This window comes from Ceratotherium simum, chromosome 36 (genome assembly GCF_057802395.1).
Source record: "Ceratotherium simum simum isolate JZ-2026a chromosome 36, ASM5780239v1, whole genome shotgun sequence".
NCBI lineage: Eukaryota > Metazoa > Chordata > Mammalia > Perissodactyla > Rhinocerotidae > Ceratotherium > Ceratotherium simum.
This window is the reverse complement of record NC_141935.1, coordinates 25430929-25448342: the sequence shown is the minus strand read 5'-3', so window position 1 is coordinate 25448342 and position 17414 is coordinate 25430929. Positions and strand designations below refer to the sequence as shown.

Below are 17414 nucleotides of genomic sequence, written 5' to 3'. Positions count from 1 at the left end.
AGCCTTTAATGGCTTCTCAGTCCCAACCACAGAAAGTCTAAATCAGTGCTGCTCAAATTATGGTCATTGGTCTGGTGACAGTCCACCAGATATTTTGTTACCTCTCTGCAGTGAAATCACTACGGAGATTGAGAGTGTTCACAAACTTCCATGGCATTTCAACAGAGTAAATTTTATCTGAATATAATGATGTTAAAAATTGCGTTTGTGTTTTATATGTCTTTCTCCTTTTTTCTAGTAAATGATTCATGGCCTACTGGAAGAAAAAACACAATAGGTAGTATGAGAAGCACTGGTTTAGATTCTTTTATCATCATGATATAGCCCAGCCTCAATTTATCAATCTCACCTTCCCACAGCACTCCTATTCCAAAGTCCAGCTGTTTGCTGTGCTTAAAACGTGCCCTGTGTTTGCTCACCTTTTTATTTTGCTCATGTTTGTTTCTTCCCTTGAAATTGCCTCTCCGTGTACTTAGGATAGGGTGCAAGGGGAGTGGAAGGACCACACCACCTGAGAGCTGGGTTACCCAGTGATATGTCCTGTCCTCTCTCTGCTGTATCAGCCCTCCCGGCTGGTGGTGTGGACCAGCGTTGAAGATGAGCAAGGCAGCCCAACAGACTGAAGGTGCCTGGAGCCAACACTCCCCTTGTCAGAGAAACAGGGACAAGTACACCTGGCCAGTGCTGTTGTCCCCCAGCTAGCGTGAGGAGCAGCTCTGCATTTCATCTGTTTCTTGGGCAAAAGGCGTGTAGGTCTAGAGTGAGTGTTACCAATGGGTGGCTGATTTAATAACTTATGAATATCAATACCTTCATGAGTATTTGATGTCTTATATATGGTGTTATGAGTGTTTGGTGCACTTTGGTTCTTTCATTCCTTCCTATCTGTGTTTAACACACATATGCTCTATTTACTTTTTCTGTATCTAACATGTCAAGCTGTTTGATTCTATTCTGAGTTTCATTTCTCTTCCTTATTTAAGAGAATTGAATATTCTTAAATATTCACATATTACGCCCTCCCCACAAGTAAAAGTAATTTTCCTTCCTCTGAGTTCTGAAAGAACTTGCCTGTCATTTTACCATATTCTTCTCTGTAGCAAAGGTTTTTTTGGGGACAAAGAAGAGTAGGACAGGATTTCAGCCATTTTCTATTAGAGTATAAACTCTGAATGGTGAATTGTGTCTCATCTGTCTCTCTCTTCCCCCACTATATCTAGTAAGCATATTTTATTCATAGTAGACAGTTACCGTTGATTACGTTAACATCAGGTTAGCTCAGTTAAAGCACTCCACCTCTGAGGTCAAAGTTCAGTCTCCACGTGGAGATTTATTGTTCCATGTCCTCCTACTAAACCTTTAATGCTGGCAAATGTGTGCTTTTGATTACAAAGAGCCCTGGATTAAAAAAACAAAGAATAAGCACCTGTATTGCGCTAACAGTTCAAGGCTCTCATTCTCCTGGATGTGGGGCAGGAGCATCATATTCCCGTTGAAAGGGCAACCTTATATCATTGTTTTTCAAGATAAGGAAAGGTAGACAATAAAGGTGGCAGAAGAAAATGTGCAAGTTTGCCTGTAACTGTGCTTTTTAAGTAGATAAGAAATGATTACAACTCTCATAATAATGAACTAGAAAGTGATATTTGTTTTAGACTTGAAGCAGTGAAAGACAAATAACAGATAACTTGGGAACTAATAACTAGAATCATCAAATGTTAAAGTTAGGAAGAATCTTAGAGGAAACTTAGATCCCTGGAAATGAGATAATATCAGAACTCAAGTTTTCTGATTCACTAAATCAATATGTTGACTTTCTTATTTAGGTATAAGAATTTAGTCTTGTATCTATGTAGAAAAATCCCAAATTGCTAAGAAGAAAAAAGATGAAATTTGAAACTGACTTCAACAGAAGAAGTGGCATGTTAGAATTAGTATCTCTAAAGTATGCAAAACATGAAAGTTTATTGAATAGCATTTGTGAGATCTTAGTGACAGGTTAAAATGAGGTGCTATCACTTTAAAAATATTATTCTGGCATACATTTGAGTACAATTGCAATATAGGTCAGGATTTTAAGAACTCATTTTCTTTAAATGAAGTAAACCAGAGGCAAGGATTTTACAACTGCATTCAGTTGTCCACATAAAGAGGTAGGAAGAAGAATAACAGAGCTGTGCAAAATAAAGAACAGGAGTACAAATGACAATTGGTGTTGAAATAGACTGAAGAAATCTCTCTCTTTCCATTACAGTGAGAAAATTCCAGCATTTCTATTGATATTTTGTACTCATTGGAAGGTTAGGGTAAAAGAATCTCCTTTTACCTGCTATTTTGTGGTTTATTTGCATCATGAGATTGATTTGAAGACAGTGTATATAACCAAGTAAAATGGAAACCATGAATTTTTAGTAGAACTAATTTCAGTGGGCCCTTGGCAGAAGCCCTACAATCTTCTACGGACTGTTTTAAACCTTCCCAAGCCCCTGCTCCCAATGCCCCCAGGCCCCTTCAGCAGATATCCTACTCCCTATTTCCCTGAGAAAGATATATCATGAAATGGAAATGCCTCCAATTTAACTCCAGTGTAATGCCCCTCCCCCAATCCTTCTGTCGCAATGTAAAACATGCCCCTCTGTTTAAGGGTAGTCCCTCTGCCCATGTCCTGGGTGCCATCCCACCTCCTCAGTCTTTGCGTCATCCTTTGTTTAGTGCTGTCTCTCTCTTGTTATCCTTAACTTCTCCCTCTCTACTGGCCCTTCCTTTCTTTGCCTATTAGCATTTTCTCTCTCATCCTGGAAAAAGGAAAAGAAATCTCATATTATTAATGATCAACACAAGTGATTTTTCTAATATGTAAACCTGATCATGTCACTCCTCTGATTAAAAATCTTTCAGACGATCCCTACTGATACATTTAATGATTCCCACTAATGATTAATGATTTGGAGCTATGGTTTTATTATAGCCATTAGCCAACTTCCTTTTGTCTTGCTCTCCTGCAAAGTACAGCACAGTGTTTATTCATTTGTTAGCAGTTAAATGTAGTGAAATTTTTTTCAGATGCTTTGAATATAATTCCATGTTATCCATTGCTATCATTGAATTCAATGTTCTGTGTTTTGTCTTTGTAGCTGCAAAATAAACCTTGGGACTTGAGGATAGCACTTGTTTGTTAATCGTCAAAGAGATTTGAGTTAAATAAACAAGACGTAAACAGCTGGGCATTTTAGCAATGTATCAGCTCTTAAGTTACCCAGGACTGTAGATGGTGGCACAAATATATAGGTCGGCATGCTTGTGTCAAAGACAGTATTTGATTATTATCTTACACTCACAATAATTTAGTTATAATTTAGAAGTTTTGAATGTAAGTTCTTATTCAGTCTAATATTTATTCTACACCTATCACAGAGAGAAAATAGTCATAAATCAGTGTAAGAAAAGAAGTAGATATTGTAGGTAAAGATCTGTTCATGATACTAAAGTGTGCTTAGCCAGGCTTAGTGCATATCAGTGATTGGATTTAAAAAACAGAAAATAGAGTTTAGGAAAGTTACTGTTTTTTTGTTTTCTCCTTAGTGACTCATTTAAATGAAGTTTTCTTGAATTGATTAAAAAGTTATTAGACACCGTTTTGAGTGAATTCAAAAGTTATCATACACTCATTTCTTTGTTCTGAAATCTTTTTTTTTTTTTTAAAGATTTTATTTATTTATTTATTTTCCCCCCAAAGCCCCAGTAGATAGTTGTATGTCATAGCTGCACATCCTTCTAGTTGCTGTATATGGGACGCGGCCTCAGCATGGCCAGAGAAGCAGTGCGTCGGTGTGCGCCCAGGATCCGAACCCAGGCCGCCAGCAGCGGAGCGCACACACTTAAACCGCTAAACCACGGGGCCGGCCCATGTTCTGAAATCTTTTGGAAATTAATAAATGTTAGCCTTGAGTTCCATATCTAGAGTAATTTCATTTACTCTGTTTTTTAGATCTAGACTATCCATCTGATTTTTAAAAAATCAAATCTAGTGGTTTGATTAAAAAGCCAGATAAACTGTTTGCTTTTACGAATATATTATCAATTCTGGTTCTCTTCTGAAATTTTCTCTCCTATCCATTTACGTCCTTGAACATTTTAATAGTAGTTATCTTAAAGTTCCTGTAAATTAAGTCCGATATATGGATCTCCTATGACTCTGTTTCTGTTAACTCCTTTTCCTCCCAGTTTTTTGTCAAATCTTGACCTCTCGTATGCCTGGTATTTTGGATTCTATACTGGGCATTATAGATGAAAACTTGTGGAGATAATTTGAGCCTTTGTTGGCTTTCTTCTTCCAGAGAGAATTTATGTTGCTGGCAGGCAGTCAAGTTAGGGCAGCTCATCTTAATTCATCTGGAGATGCAGGTGATTCTGCTGGGCCTGGTCCTTGTGAGGGCTGGTCATTTCAGGCTCAGCTTGTCTTCTAGGGAGTGGCCCTTTTAGGTCCTACTTGAAAGCCTACAGCGTCCCTCTTCTTAGCAGGTCCCGAACTTCATTTTTTCTGCCTGCTCTGTAAGTCTGCTAAAACCTCTGCTCAGCTTTTTCAGCCTCCAAATTGAGGCTTTCTGCCAGCTTTTCTAGTTCTCATCAGGAGGGTTTATCTGAAATGAGCTAGTCTGCCCTTGCCAGAAGTAGAACTTTTTTGTCCTTTCTTAGTGTTTATTTTTGCAAAATTTTAAAAATGGATATATACATATATATTAGTACAGTATATGAGCCTATAACTTTTGAACAAATATGCATACAGTGGGTGTATTTGTGATCAATTTCTTTCCTCATTAGGGGTACAGTATCAAAGTTTGGAGACTCTTGCACTTTATTTCCCCTTTAGCTGTGAGATTGGGTCACTACATACCTGTGATCTGCCTGGTAGAAATTAAATTCTATGTGTACAAGAGTCCATGTCAAATTCTTTTTTCTTTTTTTTGTGAGGAAGATCAGCCCTGAGCTAACATCCATGCCAATCCTCCTCTTTTTTGCTGAGGAAGACTGGCCCTGGGCTAACATCTGTGCCCATCTTCCTCTACTTTATATGTGGGATGCCGCCACAGCATGGCTTGACAAGCGGTGTGTCAGTGCACGCCCAGGATCTGAACCTGGGCCGCCAGCGCGGAGCACGCGCACTTAACTGCTACGCCATGGGGCCGGCCCCCATGTCAAATTCTTGATGCTGATTTCTGACAGAGATGTTATAGAGATTAATGTGTAAACCTAAAGAAACGAGTTCACGTTTAAAGAGTACAGCAAATAAATAGTCTTATGGGTGGGTTTTATTTTATTTTGCCTCAATGTATTTTCTAAACTCTATGTATCTGAAAAACATTTCAAAATACTAGAAATTGTTCCTGTTGTTGTCTCCTTAAAGCTAGCAATTTGGTGTTTACAAAATATATATGTGAGAATAGTTGATTTTTTAAATTAATATAAAAATGATTATAGTGGTTAAGGGTATAGGCTCTGGAGTCAGGTCCTTTGAGTTTGAATTCTGACTTTGTCACTTACTGGCTATGTGACCTTGGCCTATTTATTTGATCTTTCTGTTGCTATTTCCTTCTCTGTGATGTGGATGTAATTATAGAACTACTTTTTAGGACTTGTGTGAGGATTAAATTTTATATATATATATTACTGAAATACTGCCGGATACTTAGTGAGTATTAAGTCACTGTTGATTACTACTGATAGTTAGCGTTTTATTCAGGTAATGCTAACTATTTGGTGATGCCTCTTAAGGGAAAGTTCTAATGAATTATTTGCCCTTGCCACTATATTAACAACAATTATCATTTTAATGCAAAATATATAGTTTTATGTGTGTCTTTAGTGATTCAAGTGTAGATAGGTTGCTTTATATCACTAGTTGTGTAGCAAAGTGCTCAAAGTTTAAAAATTAGTGAGACAGTTTCCCTGAAGATATATAGTAGATATGTAGCAGTAAACATAATTTTTGTTTTAAAAGGGATGGTTATGGTCTGAACCAACAATTATTTTCAAGTTCTTAAATTCTACTGGTTGTGTCTTCAAAGTGTGGTTGCAATATGTTTTATAACAAAGCATTTAAAACCAAATAAACACAACTTAAGTGTGAACCTAGGGAAATGACTCCTTCCTCTAAAATGCAATTCCCTCTATGTGTGTGATATTAACTCTGTGAAACTAACTAAAGAAGATGCTTGTGTTGCTAACTGATAATTTCATATACTGTGATTTGCCCACCCTTTATCTTCAAGTGATATAGAAGTTCACTTCTAGGAACATTTTGAATCATGAATTCAGTTACCCTGAAATAGGCAAAATTTCTAGTTAATGATTGTTAAATGAAGAAAATGTTAGAAATTATTGCTAAAAATACTTGTTTATGGATGTTTGAAGATGTCCTTGAGGTTGTACTGTTTTAGAGATTTGCTTCTATTTTGTTTCTTTAAGTAAAACTTGTGTATGTCTGTGTATAAAGAGAGAGGGAAAAGAGAGAGATGACTCTGTTTTTGCACTGCTTGATGTGCTCATGATGAGGCTTTTGACCTGTCGTTTCCGTTTATGTAATGGATTTTGAACTCAAAGCCTCTGTAGTGGTGTAAGCTATCTTGAACTGAGCCCCATTGTGAAAGGGAGGACTGAAGAAAATGAAAGAAATTATGCTTCCTTCCACTCAACTTATCTGCCCCAAGGTTGTTTTGGGCTTATGAGTCATGTAGTTTCAGTTAATATCTTCATATTTTAAGAATGCTTTCTCTGCCTAAATAGAAATCTGTTTGTTGTTTTCTCCCTTAGAATCATTACCTTCACATTTGACTATAATTATTTATTTTTCTTGTTTTTCCTTTCATGTTCTTGTAGTCTTGTTATATACTTGGTCACATTTTTATCCTCCTTCTTATCTTATGGCATAAATTTTCTCTTCTATGACTTTTCTTTTTTATGTTGAGAACGAATTCCAGGGCCAGCCCCGATGGCCTAGTGGTTAAGTTCAGCGCGCTCTGCTTCAGCAGCCTGGGTTCGGCTCCTGGGCACTGACCTACACCACTTATCTGTTGGTGGCCATGCTGTGGTGGTGGCTTACATACAAAAAAGAGGAAGATTGGCAGTGGATGTTAGCTCAGGGTGAATCTTTTTCTGAAAAAATCAAAAGGAATGAATTCCTTATTATGAATTGTGCTTTTTTTCTTATTAAGGAAATAGTAAAACAATCTGGTTTATTATTGTAGTACTGTACTATTATATAGAAATTAAAGTATTTAGAAAGGTTAATGTAAGGCTGTCTTACTCATTATAATTACTATTCAACATTTATGAAGTGCCAAGAATGTTTTAAATATGAGGAAGTACAAAAAAAAAAAAAAGGAACGTCACGATCCTGGGGTTTACATCCTGAAAATAGGATATAAATAAGTACTTACAAATTAATTTTAAAACATACAGTATCTGTTTCCTTCAGTAAGTATTTACCTTGTTTAATTATGGTAATAATAATGTCTATAGCCAGGAAATGCCTACAGCATAACTTGTATTAGCAAGAAGGAATCTGGAATGGAGTGATTCACCATAAGCCGTGCTTGGCTACGGTGGCACTGTCAAGGCAGTATCAGGGAGGGCAGTGTTGTCCAACAGAAATATAATGTGAGCTGTATGCGAAATTTTGTTTTCTAGTAACCACATTACAAAAACTTTTAAGAGGTGAAATTAATTTTAACAATAGACTTTATTTAACCCAGTAGATCAAAATAGTCATTGCAATATGTAATCAGTATTTAAAATTATTAATGAGCTGTTTTACATTCTTTGTGTTCATAGTAAGTATTTCAATTTGGACACATTTTTCATTGGAAATGCTTGATCTGCGTTTAGATTTCCTAAAATTTACCGGTGAAAAAACAGATTCATATACCCAATTTGTTCCAAACTTACGTACTTTTCAATAACTGATCAATATCTGTTTTTAAATATAAATTAATTAAAATTAAATAAAAATAAAAATTCAGTTCCTCAGTCTCACTGTTCATATCTCAAGTACTCAGTAGCCCTGTGTGGTTAGTGGCTACCATAATAGGATAGCATAGGTATAGAATATAGCTGAAAGCTGAAGATGTCAGCTAAGGGACCTCAAATCAAGGTTAGTAGTAGAGCTAAATTTTAATGCAAGAGGAATGAAATAAATTAGCAAAAGTTGTTATATTGAAATTATGGGGACAACATTTTAAGTGAAATTTATGTCTGAGTTTCATAAGGAAGCAATATGGAGATAATTGTAAACTTCTCTGGTCCTCAGATGGCGGTCCTGGAGTTGAGATACTGCTGATTCCTAGAAACTGCCTTATCACATTGCTGTTATCAAGGTGGGGTATGAAATCAACCTAGTGGATCTTGATCAGCTTTTTAAAAAAGTAGGAAATAGTATTGAATAGGATGGAGAATGTGTTAGAATGCTTCATATGTGTTAGGCTTTAAGATAACTTTGTGTCAGTTGTATATGTGTATTTTGTGTGTATAGGATCTCAATGAAAAATGAGTTTCTTGTTTGTTGCAAAATTTTTGAGTCATTCCTCTGAGGCATACTTTTGATTCCTGGTATACTGGATATTACCTAGAGGTACATATGTCTAAACAAAGCATTAATCACAGAAAACTATAGATTTAGCATTGATGTAAGATAGGAAAACGTAAAGTGATATGTAATCACTGTAATAAACACAATAACACATGGGTGTGGTGACTTTTTTCCTCCATTCTGAGTTGACTATGAGTAGCCAAATTTGAATTTGGGGTTAATAGAATTCCTTATTGTTTTGGTAACTGTCTTCCTCTAAATTTCGGTTTGACTATAAATTATCAAATTTAAACTTGAGGTTGCATCCTAATTCTTAAGAAGAATCGTATTTAGGCCTAATTTATATGGATTACAGAAAAATGGCATTCATAATCTCCTTAAAGCATTTAAATAAAATAATTGAGTAATATTGTATATTTAACTATTCCTATAATTTTTTAATTTTTGTGACACCTGATGTTTAATCTCATCAGATATCCATTAAGATGTATCAAAAATGAAGTCAAATCATACCTGGGATTGAGATGATATTTTTGACAAAACGTAGATTTCTTTTTGTTACTCTATTATTTAAAGCTTCTTCCTCAAAGTTTTGTATAAGCCTCACTTGAGTATGTTTACTTAATTCATTAGCTGTACAGAGTCAACATGTCAAATAACTTTTATACAATGGACATATTTGGAATGCTGTTTTGCTACAAGAGGCTGGAAACTTGGGCAGCACTCACTGTCATGCTTTTAAAAGGCAAAAATATGCCAGAGTCAGTGCTGTGTGGTGACTGCGTGTGTTGCTGTTTCTTTTGTGAGAATTGGTATAGGCATAGGGACTCGCACGCAATAGACATACAGTTTAGATACAACAAATAACTTTGAATGCCATTTCAACTGTACTTCTAACCTCCAAGTCCTATGCAGTGTTAGCACATACTTATTTAAAAATACTGTGTATCAGGGGCTGGCCTGGTGGCGTACCTGTTAAGTTCGCATGCTCTGCTTGGGCGGCCCGGGGTTCATGGGTTCAGATCCCGGCTGCAGACCAACGCACCGCTTGTCAAGCCATACTGTGGCGGCGTCCCGTATAAAGTAGAGGAAGATGGGCATGGACGTTAGCCCAGGGCCGATCTAACTCAGCAAAAAGAGGAGGACTGGCATTGGATGTTAGCTCAGAGCTGGTCTTCCACACACACACACACACACACACATACACACACACACACAAAATGCTGTGTATCAACTGGGTCTCTTTCTCTTTGAGATTTTCCCATGCTGGAGTGCTTTTGTAGCGTGAGATACAGGTGTCCCAGCAGATCGCCTTTTTGAAAAGCTGTTGGTGTAGCATTGAGGGAGAGGAAAGAGAAGGAAGAAGAGACAAAAGTAATACTTATTTATAATTGTTTCCAAAGGTAGTAGGACTATACTGATTAAAAATCCCATTAAGAAAGTTAAAAATCTCATTAAGAAAGTTATCCTATTACTTTCTTTCTTTTTTTTTTGTGAGGAAGATCAGCCCTGAGCTAACATTCACACCAGTCCTCCTCTTTTTGCTGAGGAAGACTGGCCCTGGGCTAACATCTGTGCCTATCTTCCTCCACTTTACATGGGATGCCGCCACAGCATGGCCTGACAAGCAGTGCGTTGGTGCGCACCCGGGATCCGAACCCGGGCCACCAGCAGTGGAGCACGCGTGCTTAACCACTACACCATGGGGCCGGCCCCTATCCTATTTCTTAAATTAAAATATTCCAATTGAAATGTGTTAAGAATGTAGACAGAAGCCAAATATTATGTAATAGGTCCCTTTACCTCTCAGAGTAGGGATGGGGGACGGATAGGAATCCATGTGCCTGACTTTTTCCTTTTTAGAGAGAAATTGTAGAAAATTAGTTCCCTTACTCTTTCATGTGTCTAATAATTACAAGGCCCAGGGCTAGAAATTGTGAAGAATAAAAATTAACTATGGCTGAGTTATGGGTATTCAAATGGCTTAAATCTAGTAAGACATATACATGCAAAAATACATAGTGCAAGGCAGTATTTGGGAAGGAGACTAAGTGGTCGTACAGACTACTGGAAGAGTATGTTATCGTATGGGTGTTTTGGAATGGAAAAGTTAGGGAAGGCAAATTGGAGTGACTTTTGAGCCATGACTTGAAGAATTGGTAGGTGTCTTGTAAAAATAATTACAGGACATTCACCTTGGAAAGGCCGTAAGAGTTAGTGTTGAAAAGTAGTTTACAAAGTTACCTTTTGAGAATTAAACTAATTATGTCATCATAAAATAATAGACAAAATGTCTTGAGGCCCAAAGGAAGGAATACCTACTTTGCTGGTAATAGCTACTTAACTTAAATAGTATTTTAGTATACCTTAAAAAAAAAAAAAGTTGCCAACATAAGAAGGTAGGCTATGTAGGAAATGGTGTATGGTGTGGATCCAGCCCTTTCCAGGGAAAGAGAGAACTTCCAGGAACTTGAACTTCTTGGTCGTTAGAGCTGTGTCCTCTGCTATGGGGTGGACATTCTTCACTGGGCTGAACCACAGCTGGAGAGAACTCTTCTCTCAGTGACTCTCTCCCCGTTGTCCGTAGAGCGTAAAGATTAATAGATGGCCTCAGGATCATGAATCATCCAAATTCTGTTTCTGAACTTACTAGCTGAATGACTTTTGACAAGATATGATACTTGGTCTTTTTATTAGTATAATGGGACTAAAGTTACCTCTCTGCTGAGGTAACTGTGAGAATTGAATAAAAATATCAGTCTGAGGAGTTTAACTCAGGGCCTGGTACATGACACTCAACAAAGCTGCGAATGTGATCTGTAATTTTATACTCACCAAGGAGCTGTAATCACTAATTTCTAGATATCTTAATTATCTGAAACAGGCTGCGCAGAACAGACACGTAAGCATTTCAGGACCTAAATGAGATATCTCCATCATAAGTTAGCACGTCAGCATTCTCAAATGGTGCGGGTTAGCGTTAGGTTCTATCATCAAGAACCTCATAGTTTCTGGGAGGTTTGGGAAAGCGCTGTTTCTGAACCTGCAGTCAGGCTACGGACCTGCTTAAGTAAACCTGTCAGTGTTGAAGCCAACCTGGGCAAGTTCTTGGGAAGCAAGAAGGGCTAGCTTTTATTGAGCATTGACTGTGGGCCGAGCGCTCTGCCAAGTGCTGTCCCCGCCGTGTTGTCTGAGCCTCACAGATGACTCTTCGAGGTAGGTGTTACAGTCCTCCACTTTTACAGATGAGAAAATTGAAGCTTGGAGATGCTGGGGAACGTCTGAGGCCATGCAGTTGGTTAAATGGCATAGCCAGAATTTAAGCCTCAGTCTGCCCGTGCTCTCAGCTATGATGCTGTACTGCACAGGATTCACATCAAGAAGACCTGGTTTCAGATCCAGTTCTACCTCTTTCCAGAAATATGATCTTAAACAAGTTATTTTTGCCTTTCCAAGCCTCAGATTCTTCATCTAAAAGACAGAGTGAATACCTCCCATGTAGGCTTGTTTTGGAGGATTAGAAATGAAGTCTGTAAAGTGCCTGGCACAGTTTCTAATGCATGATAGAGACTCTCCAAGAGGTGGTGGTTATTGTTTGGGGCTCTCTAGACTGCTGTCTACTTCCCACCATCCCCCTGGGCATGTGACCTCTGTGTCTCTTTGGGTAACAACTGAGGCTGTTACCAGTGTTAAGGGCTGACGTTTGTCCTACATTGCCACATAAACTTCGTTTCACTATTTTTATTGTGGTAAAATACATATAACATAAAATAGGCCATGTTAACCATTTTTAAGTGTACAATTCAGTGGCATTAATTACATTCACACTGCTGTGCAGCCATCACCACTAACTGTTTCTAAATCTTTTCCATCACTCTAAGCAAAAACTCTGTAACCATTAAGCAGTAACTCACTTTTCCTCCAGCCCTCAGCCCCTGGTAACCTCTAATCCACTTTCTATCTCTATGAATTTGCCTATTCTAGATATTTCATATAAGTGGAATCATACAATATTTTTCCTTTCATGTCTTGGCTTATTTCACTTAGCATAATGTTTTCAAGATTCATTCATGCTATAGCGTGTATCAGAACTTCATTCCTTTTTATGGCTGAATAATGTTCCATTGTGTGAATATACCACATTTTGTTTATCTCTTCATCCATGAATGGACTTTTGGGTTGTTTCCACTGTTTTAGCCACATGCACTTTAAAAGTTATTTGAATTTGAATTCTTTCATGATAGTGATCTTAAAGACACTTCGTTAAAATAACTATTTTTAAATTCAAAATTATACTTTATTTAGAATTTCTTTTAGGTCTACACTAAGTTATCTAGTCTAGGTAAATCATTTTACTTTCTATATTACATACCTATCAGTGGAGATACATAGTATACATTTTAAAGAAAATGATACCAGCCAGATTTAGATATTTTTATGTTTGCTGAGCAATACTGTTATGTCTGAATCAAATGAAATATTCCAGTTGCAAATTATGTTGAAGGTGTATGATACAATTGGTTTAGGGTTAATGTTTTATTTCTGCTTTCTTTTCATGTTTTTAAAGAATTATACTTTACATGTTTCTAAAGAGTAACCATTTCTGTTTATTAATTAGAAAAATTTAAAAAGTCCTATCACTGAAGTTTTTTCCAGAATTACTGGAATATTATATTTGATTCAAACCCAAAATAATATTTGGCAAGCATAAAAATATCTAAATTTTGCTGGCATCATTTTCCTTAAAATGTAATGTACTTTTGGGTGATAAGAGGGGATAAAACATGACTGATAAAGGGTTTGTAATCTATTTTGTAGATCTTTACAATGTTAGCAGGGTCCTTGGAGCAGATATGGATTTTTCTAAGTCTAAACTAGATCTAGGCCTAGAGTTAATCATGCCCGCCCCCCCTTTTTTTTTAATTGTATAACAGGAATTTGCTGACAATTCTAAGGTACTTTTCCAGGGCTTATTTTTAGGAAATCAAAAGTGTAATGAGAATATAGTGTAAAAAAATGCTATCTGAATTTCTCCTCACATGCGCTTTTTCAATTTATTTAAAAAATATCTTTAAATGTTTTCATTTGCAAATATTGCTGCTATTTGGCCAGACAAGGGCTTATACAACTAACTTTCATTTGTCTGATAAGTGTCCAAGGGTAACTTGAGTGATTGATTTTAGCAGAAAACCTCATTTAACTAGTAATTTCTTTGATTAAGGCAGTGATCCAACATGATGCACATTAAAATCACCTAGAGAACTTAAAAAAACATATCAGTACTTGGGCTCGATCCTCTGATTTAATAGCTCTAGGATAGAATTTGGACAAGCTCCACAGGTAATAAAATGCAGCCAGGATTGAGAACCATTGTATTCACGCAAGAACTAGGTGAGGTGGGGTGGGGTTGCAAGAACTAGGTGAGGTGGGGTGGGGTTGCAAGTGGGGAAGAGATAAGAGGAATGAGCTCCAGTCATTTCCTTCTCTTCCTACTTACAGGCAAGCAACCCAAAAGAAGAGGAAAATCCAAGATCACTCAGAATCCAGAGTTTAGAAGGTGAAGTAGCTTTTCTCTTTTTGTCTTTGTAGACATGGAAGGACTTTAATGAAACTTCAGTGGTTCAACAAAAGATGCTCTAATGGATGACAGTGAAACTCCTACATATAATCTGCAGATAGAACCACAAGATGGGTGTCATCCTGGCGATGGTGTGGAAAGTAGAGTAACACGCTTGCCTTCTGCATCAGACGAAAATGAAAACCAGCTTGATGAGGATGGGCATGAGCATCTGACCAGCAGTGACTGTGCGATGGGCAAGCCTGAAGTGTTTGAGCAGGACAGTCTCAACAATAATGAAAGCTGCACACCAGGCTGTGAGGTGGCTGCAAGTGAGAACTCGGAAAACACGCCTCGTGAAGGCCCCCAAGGTGGACAGGCCTTCTTGGGAAAGGACAAAAAAATACCTGGAAAAAGAACTTTAGTAAGCAAAAGAGGCACTGCTGAGAAGATACCACAAGGTATTTTTGTTTTAATTACTATTTATACTATTCTGTAAAAATAAACCATCTTCCCATCCCATGCTGTGTATTCTGTCCTGCGTCTTGCTTTTCTTCTCTTACTATATTCCGGAGCTAGTTCTACAGTAGCACATGTAGATCCAGCTGGGTGGGATGCCACGCATGTGACATGTCTCCACAGTAGTCCATGGTATGGATGTACCGTCATTTATTTAACCACTTTATGGCTGTCCCCAGTGCTGAAATTGACATTCTTTGTACATGTTTTCACACTAGGTATTTTAAATATATATAGTCTCCTTCTTTTATAAATTAGACCAGTTTTACCAATATCAGCCTTAAACATTTCCTTCTGTCATCATTGTACTTTTGTCTCTAACCTGTGAGTTTATGTGCTAGTACAATCTTACCTCTTTATAGAATCTTTCCATTTCACTCAGTAGGTGAATAATATACTTAACATATATTAATATACTTAACATATATTAATATACATCGTATACCAATGTTAAATAAGACATCTAGCTTTGATTATCTATAATCACTTTGGTTACAGAGTAATCCAGAGTATTTCTCATTTTGTATATAATTTGGCAAAGTTTGGAGCTATGGACTTTTTTAGTGGATCACAGGAAAAGGCAGCTCTGGGAAAAGGCAGCTTCTGGTTACTTTTGATCAGAAGCATGTGGGACTAGAGAGTTCTGGTACTTCCTAGACTGGGACTCCTTAGTGTAGTACCACTTCACCTAAGCCAGCAGTCTTTGCATAAGGCTCTAGTGAATGGAGTGGAGTGTCTTTTCTCCTCTTCTGCTCTCTTCTGCTTCTTTGGCTGATTAGAAATATAGTCAGCCTATCCATGTCCTGTATTTTATTTGTTTTTTTTATTTGGAGTAAAAGATGAAACTTCCCAGTTTCTACAAATCAACCCTTACTTATTCAGTAAGGTAATTTGGGAGCTTTTTAATGTAACTCATAATTTGGCTTTCCAGTTAACTGACCCCTTTGTCTTTGCTTTTCCCTAGTAGACTTAAAGCAAATTAAAATAATTTTTTTTTAAAGATTTTATTTATTTTTTCCCCCCAAAGCCCCAGTAGACAGTTGTACGTCACAGCTGCGCATCCTTCTAGTTGCTGTATGTGGGACGCGGCCTCAGCATGGCCGGAGAAGCAGTGTGTTGGTGCGCGCCTGGGATCCGAACCCGGGCCGCCAGCAGCGGAGCGCGCACACTTAACTGCCAAGCCACGGGGCCGGCCCTAAAATAATTTTTGACAAGAGATATGAAAGGATTTTCTTAAAAGACTTAAGGGTAAACAGATGATGTATTCAGTGCTTTGTTAGTGTCATCGAGTGAATTCCGACTCCTAGCGGCCATGTATACAGCAAAGGTACCCTGCCTGGTCTTTTTGCGCTGTCCTTTCTCCTTCCGGCACTATATCAGACAATGCTCCGCTGCTATTCATAGGGTTTTCATGGCCAATTTTTTCAGAAGTGGGTGGCGAGGTCCTTCTTCCTAATCTGTCTAGTCTGAAAGCTTCGCTGAAACCTGTCCACCGTGGGTGACCCTGCTGGTATTTGAAATCCCAGTGGTGTAGCTTTCAGCATCACAGTAACATGCAGCTGCCACAGTATGACAACCGACAGATGGATGACGTGGGTCCCTGACCTGGAAACGAACCCTGGCCACAGTGGTGAGAGTGCCAGATCTTAACCACGAGACCACTAGGACTGGCTATATATAGTACTGTTTGTATGTAAATTGATTTATTCTATAACTATAATTCAAGGGCAGTTTGTGCCTCTCTAATCTGATCTTGTGATGTTTTTAAGAACTGATACCTAGCTGCATATGTACAAAGGTCAGTCATAGCTTCAAGATTATGGCTCCTTTTGTTCCTTCCATGACCTTCTTCCAGATTCCCTAGGTGTGATTGTATAACTTAAACTTATTTAGTACTTATTATCCAATGAGCAGATATGTGTAGAATTATTATCCCCTAATGCATTTGAAATATATGATTTATAAAACTTAGTCTCTATACAGATTATTTTTTAAAATTATTTTATGTATCTTATATAAAATGAGTTTAAGAGTATAAGAAAAATGAATTAGGGGTTGTAAAACCGAGGTTCAAATCTTGCTTCTGGTTTTAGGTCACTTGGTGAGACTTAACCGTTCTGTACTTCAGTTTCCTCATCTGTATAATGATGATGTTTGTCTACATACATCTATAAAATTCCTTTCTGAGCTGTGAATTTCTTAGATTTCTGAATAGAGTTGGTATAGTATACACACTCAGTTAAAATTCGGTGATTCACCTCTAGTATGTCTGTAGAGTGTTTTTTATGTAAGGGGTACATTTTCGTTTGTACTTTAAGTTTTGTTAAATTAAAAGAAGGTAAGTTTGAGTGGGCAAAAGAATTTTAAACTGAATGTAAGGATTCTTTTGAGAGTAGAATTATCCCTTCCTAGACCTGGAAGGGATCTAGAATGGGAAGCTTTAGGATTGCCTGGAGAGCTTTCCTCAGTTTACCTCAAGAGATCGCTGAAGCCCATCCTCTCTCAGTACACATCGAATCACCAAGTCCAAGTGATTGTATGTCCCTGTGATCTCAATAGTTGGTCTGTTGTGCTCCATCTCCAGATCAGCATCACCGTCTTTAGCTGGAGTACCGCAAAAGCTGCCTAAAGATATCTCTCATCTTGTTTCCCCCTGATCCCTTCTCTGTGTCAAAACTCACAATGCAGAGAGTTTATACTTAGGGATCTAGACATGGGCATATTTACTCTTCTTTATACTGTGAAATTTAAGAT

The 17414-nt window shown here is 37.6% G+C and overlaps 1 protein-coding gene across 7 annotated transcripts in view; it reads left to right on the top strand.

Moving 5' to 3' along the window:
* CNST (consortin, connexin sorting protein) overlaps positions 1-17414 on the top strand; it is a 116666-nt gene that overhangs the window by 24415 nt on the left and 74837 nt on the right. For 2 of the 7 annotated variants that reach the window (XM_087424445.1, XM_087424449.1), the window contains 2 exons: positions 8306-8372; positions 14084-14602. In XM_087424445.1, coding sequence (XP_087280571.1) covers positions 14224-14602 — 379 coding nt within the window. In that variant the 5' untranslated portion in view covers positions 8306-8372; positions 14084-14223. The remainder of the gene's footprint in view (positions 1-8305; positions 8373-14083; positions 14603-17414) is intronic. The other 5 variants (XM_087424447.1, XM_087424446.1, XM_004439571.3 and 2 more) reach the window with 3 other exon arrangements.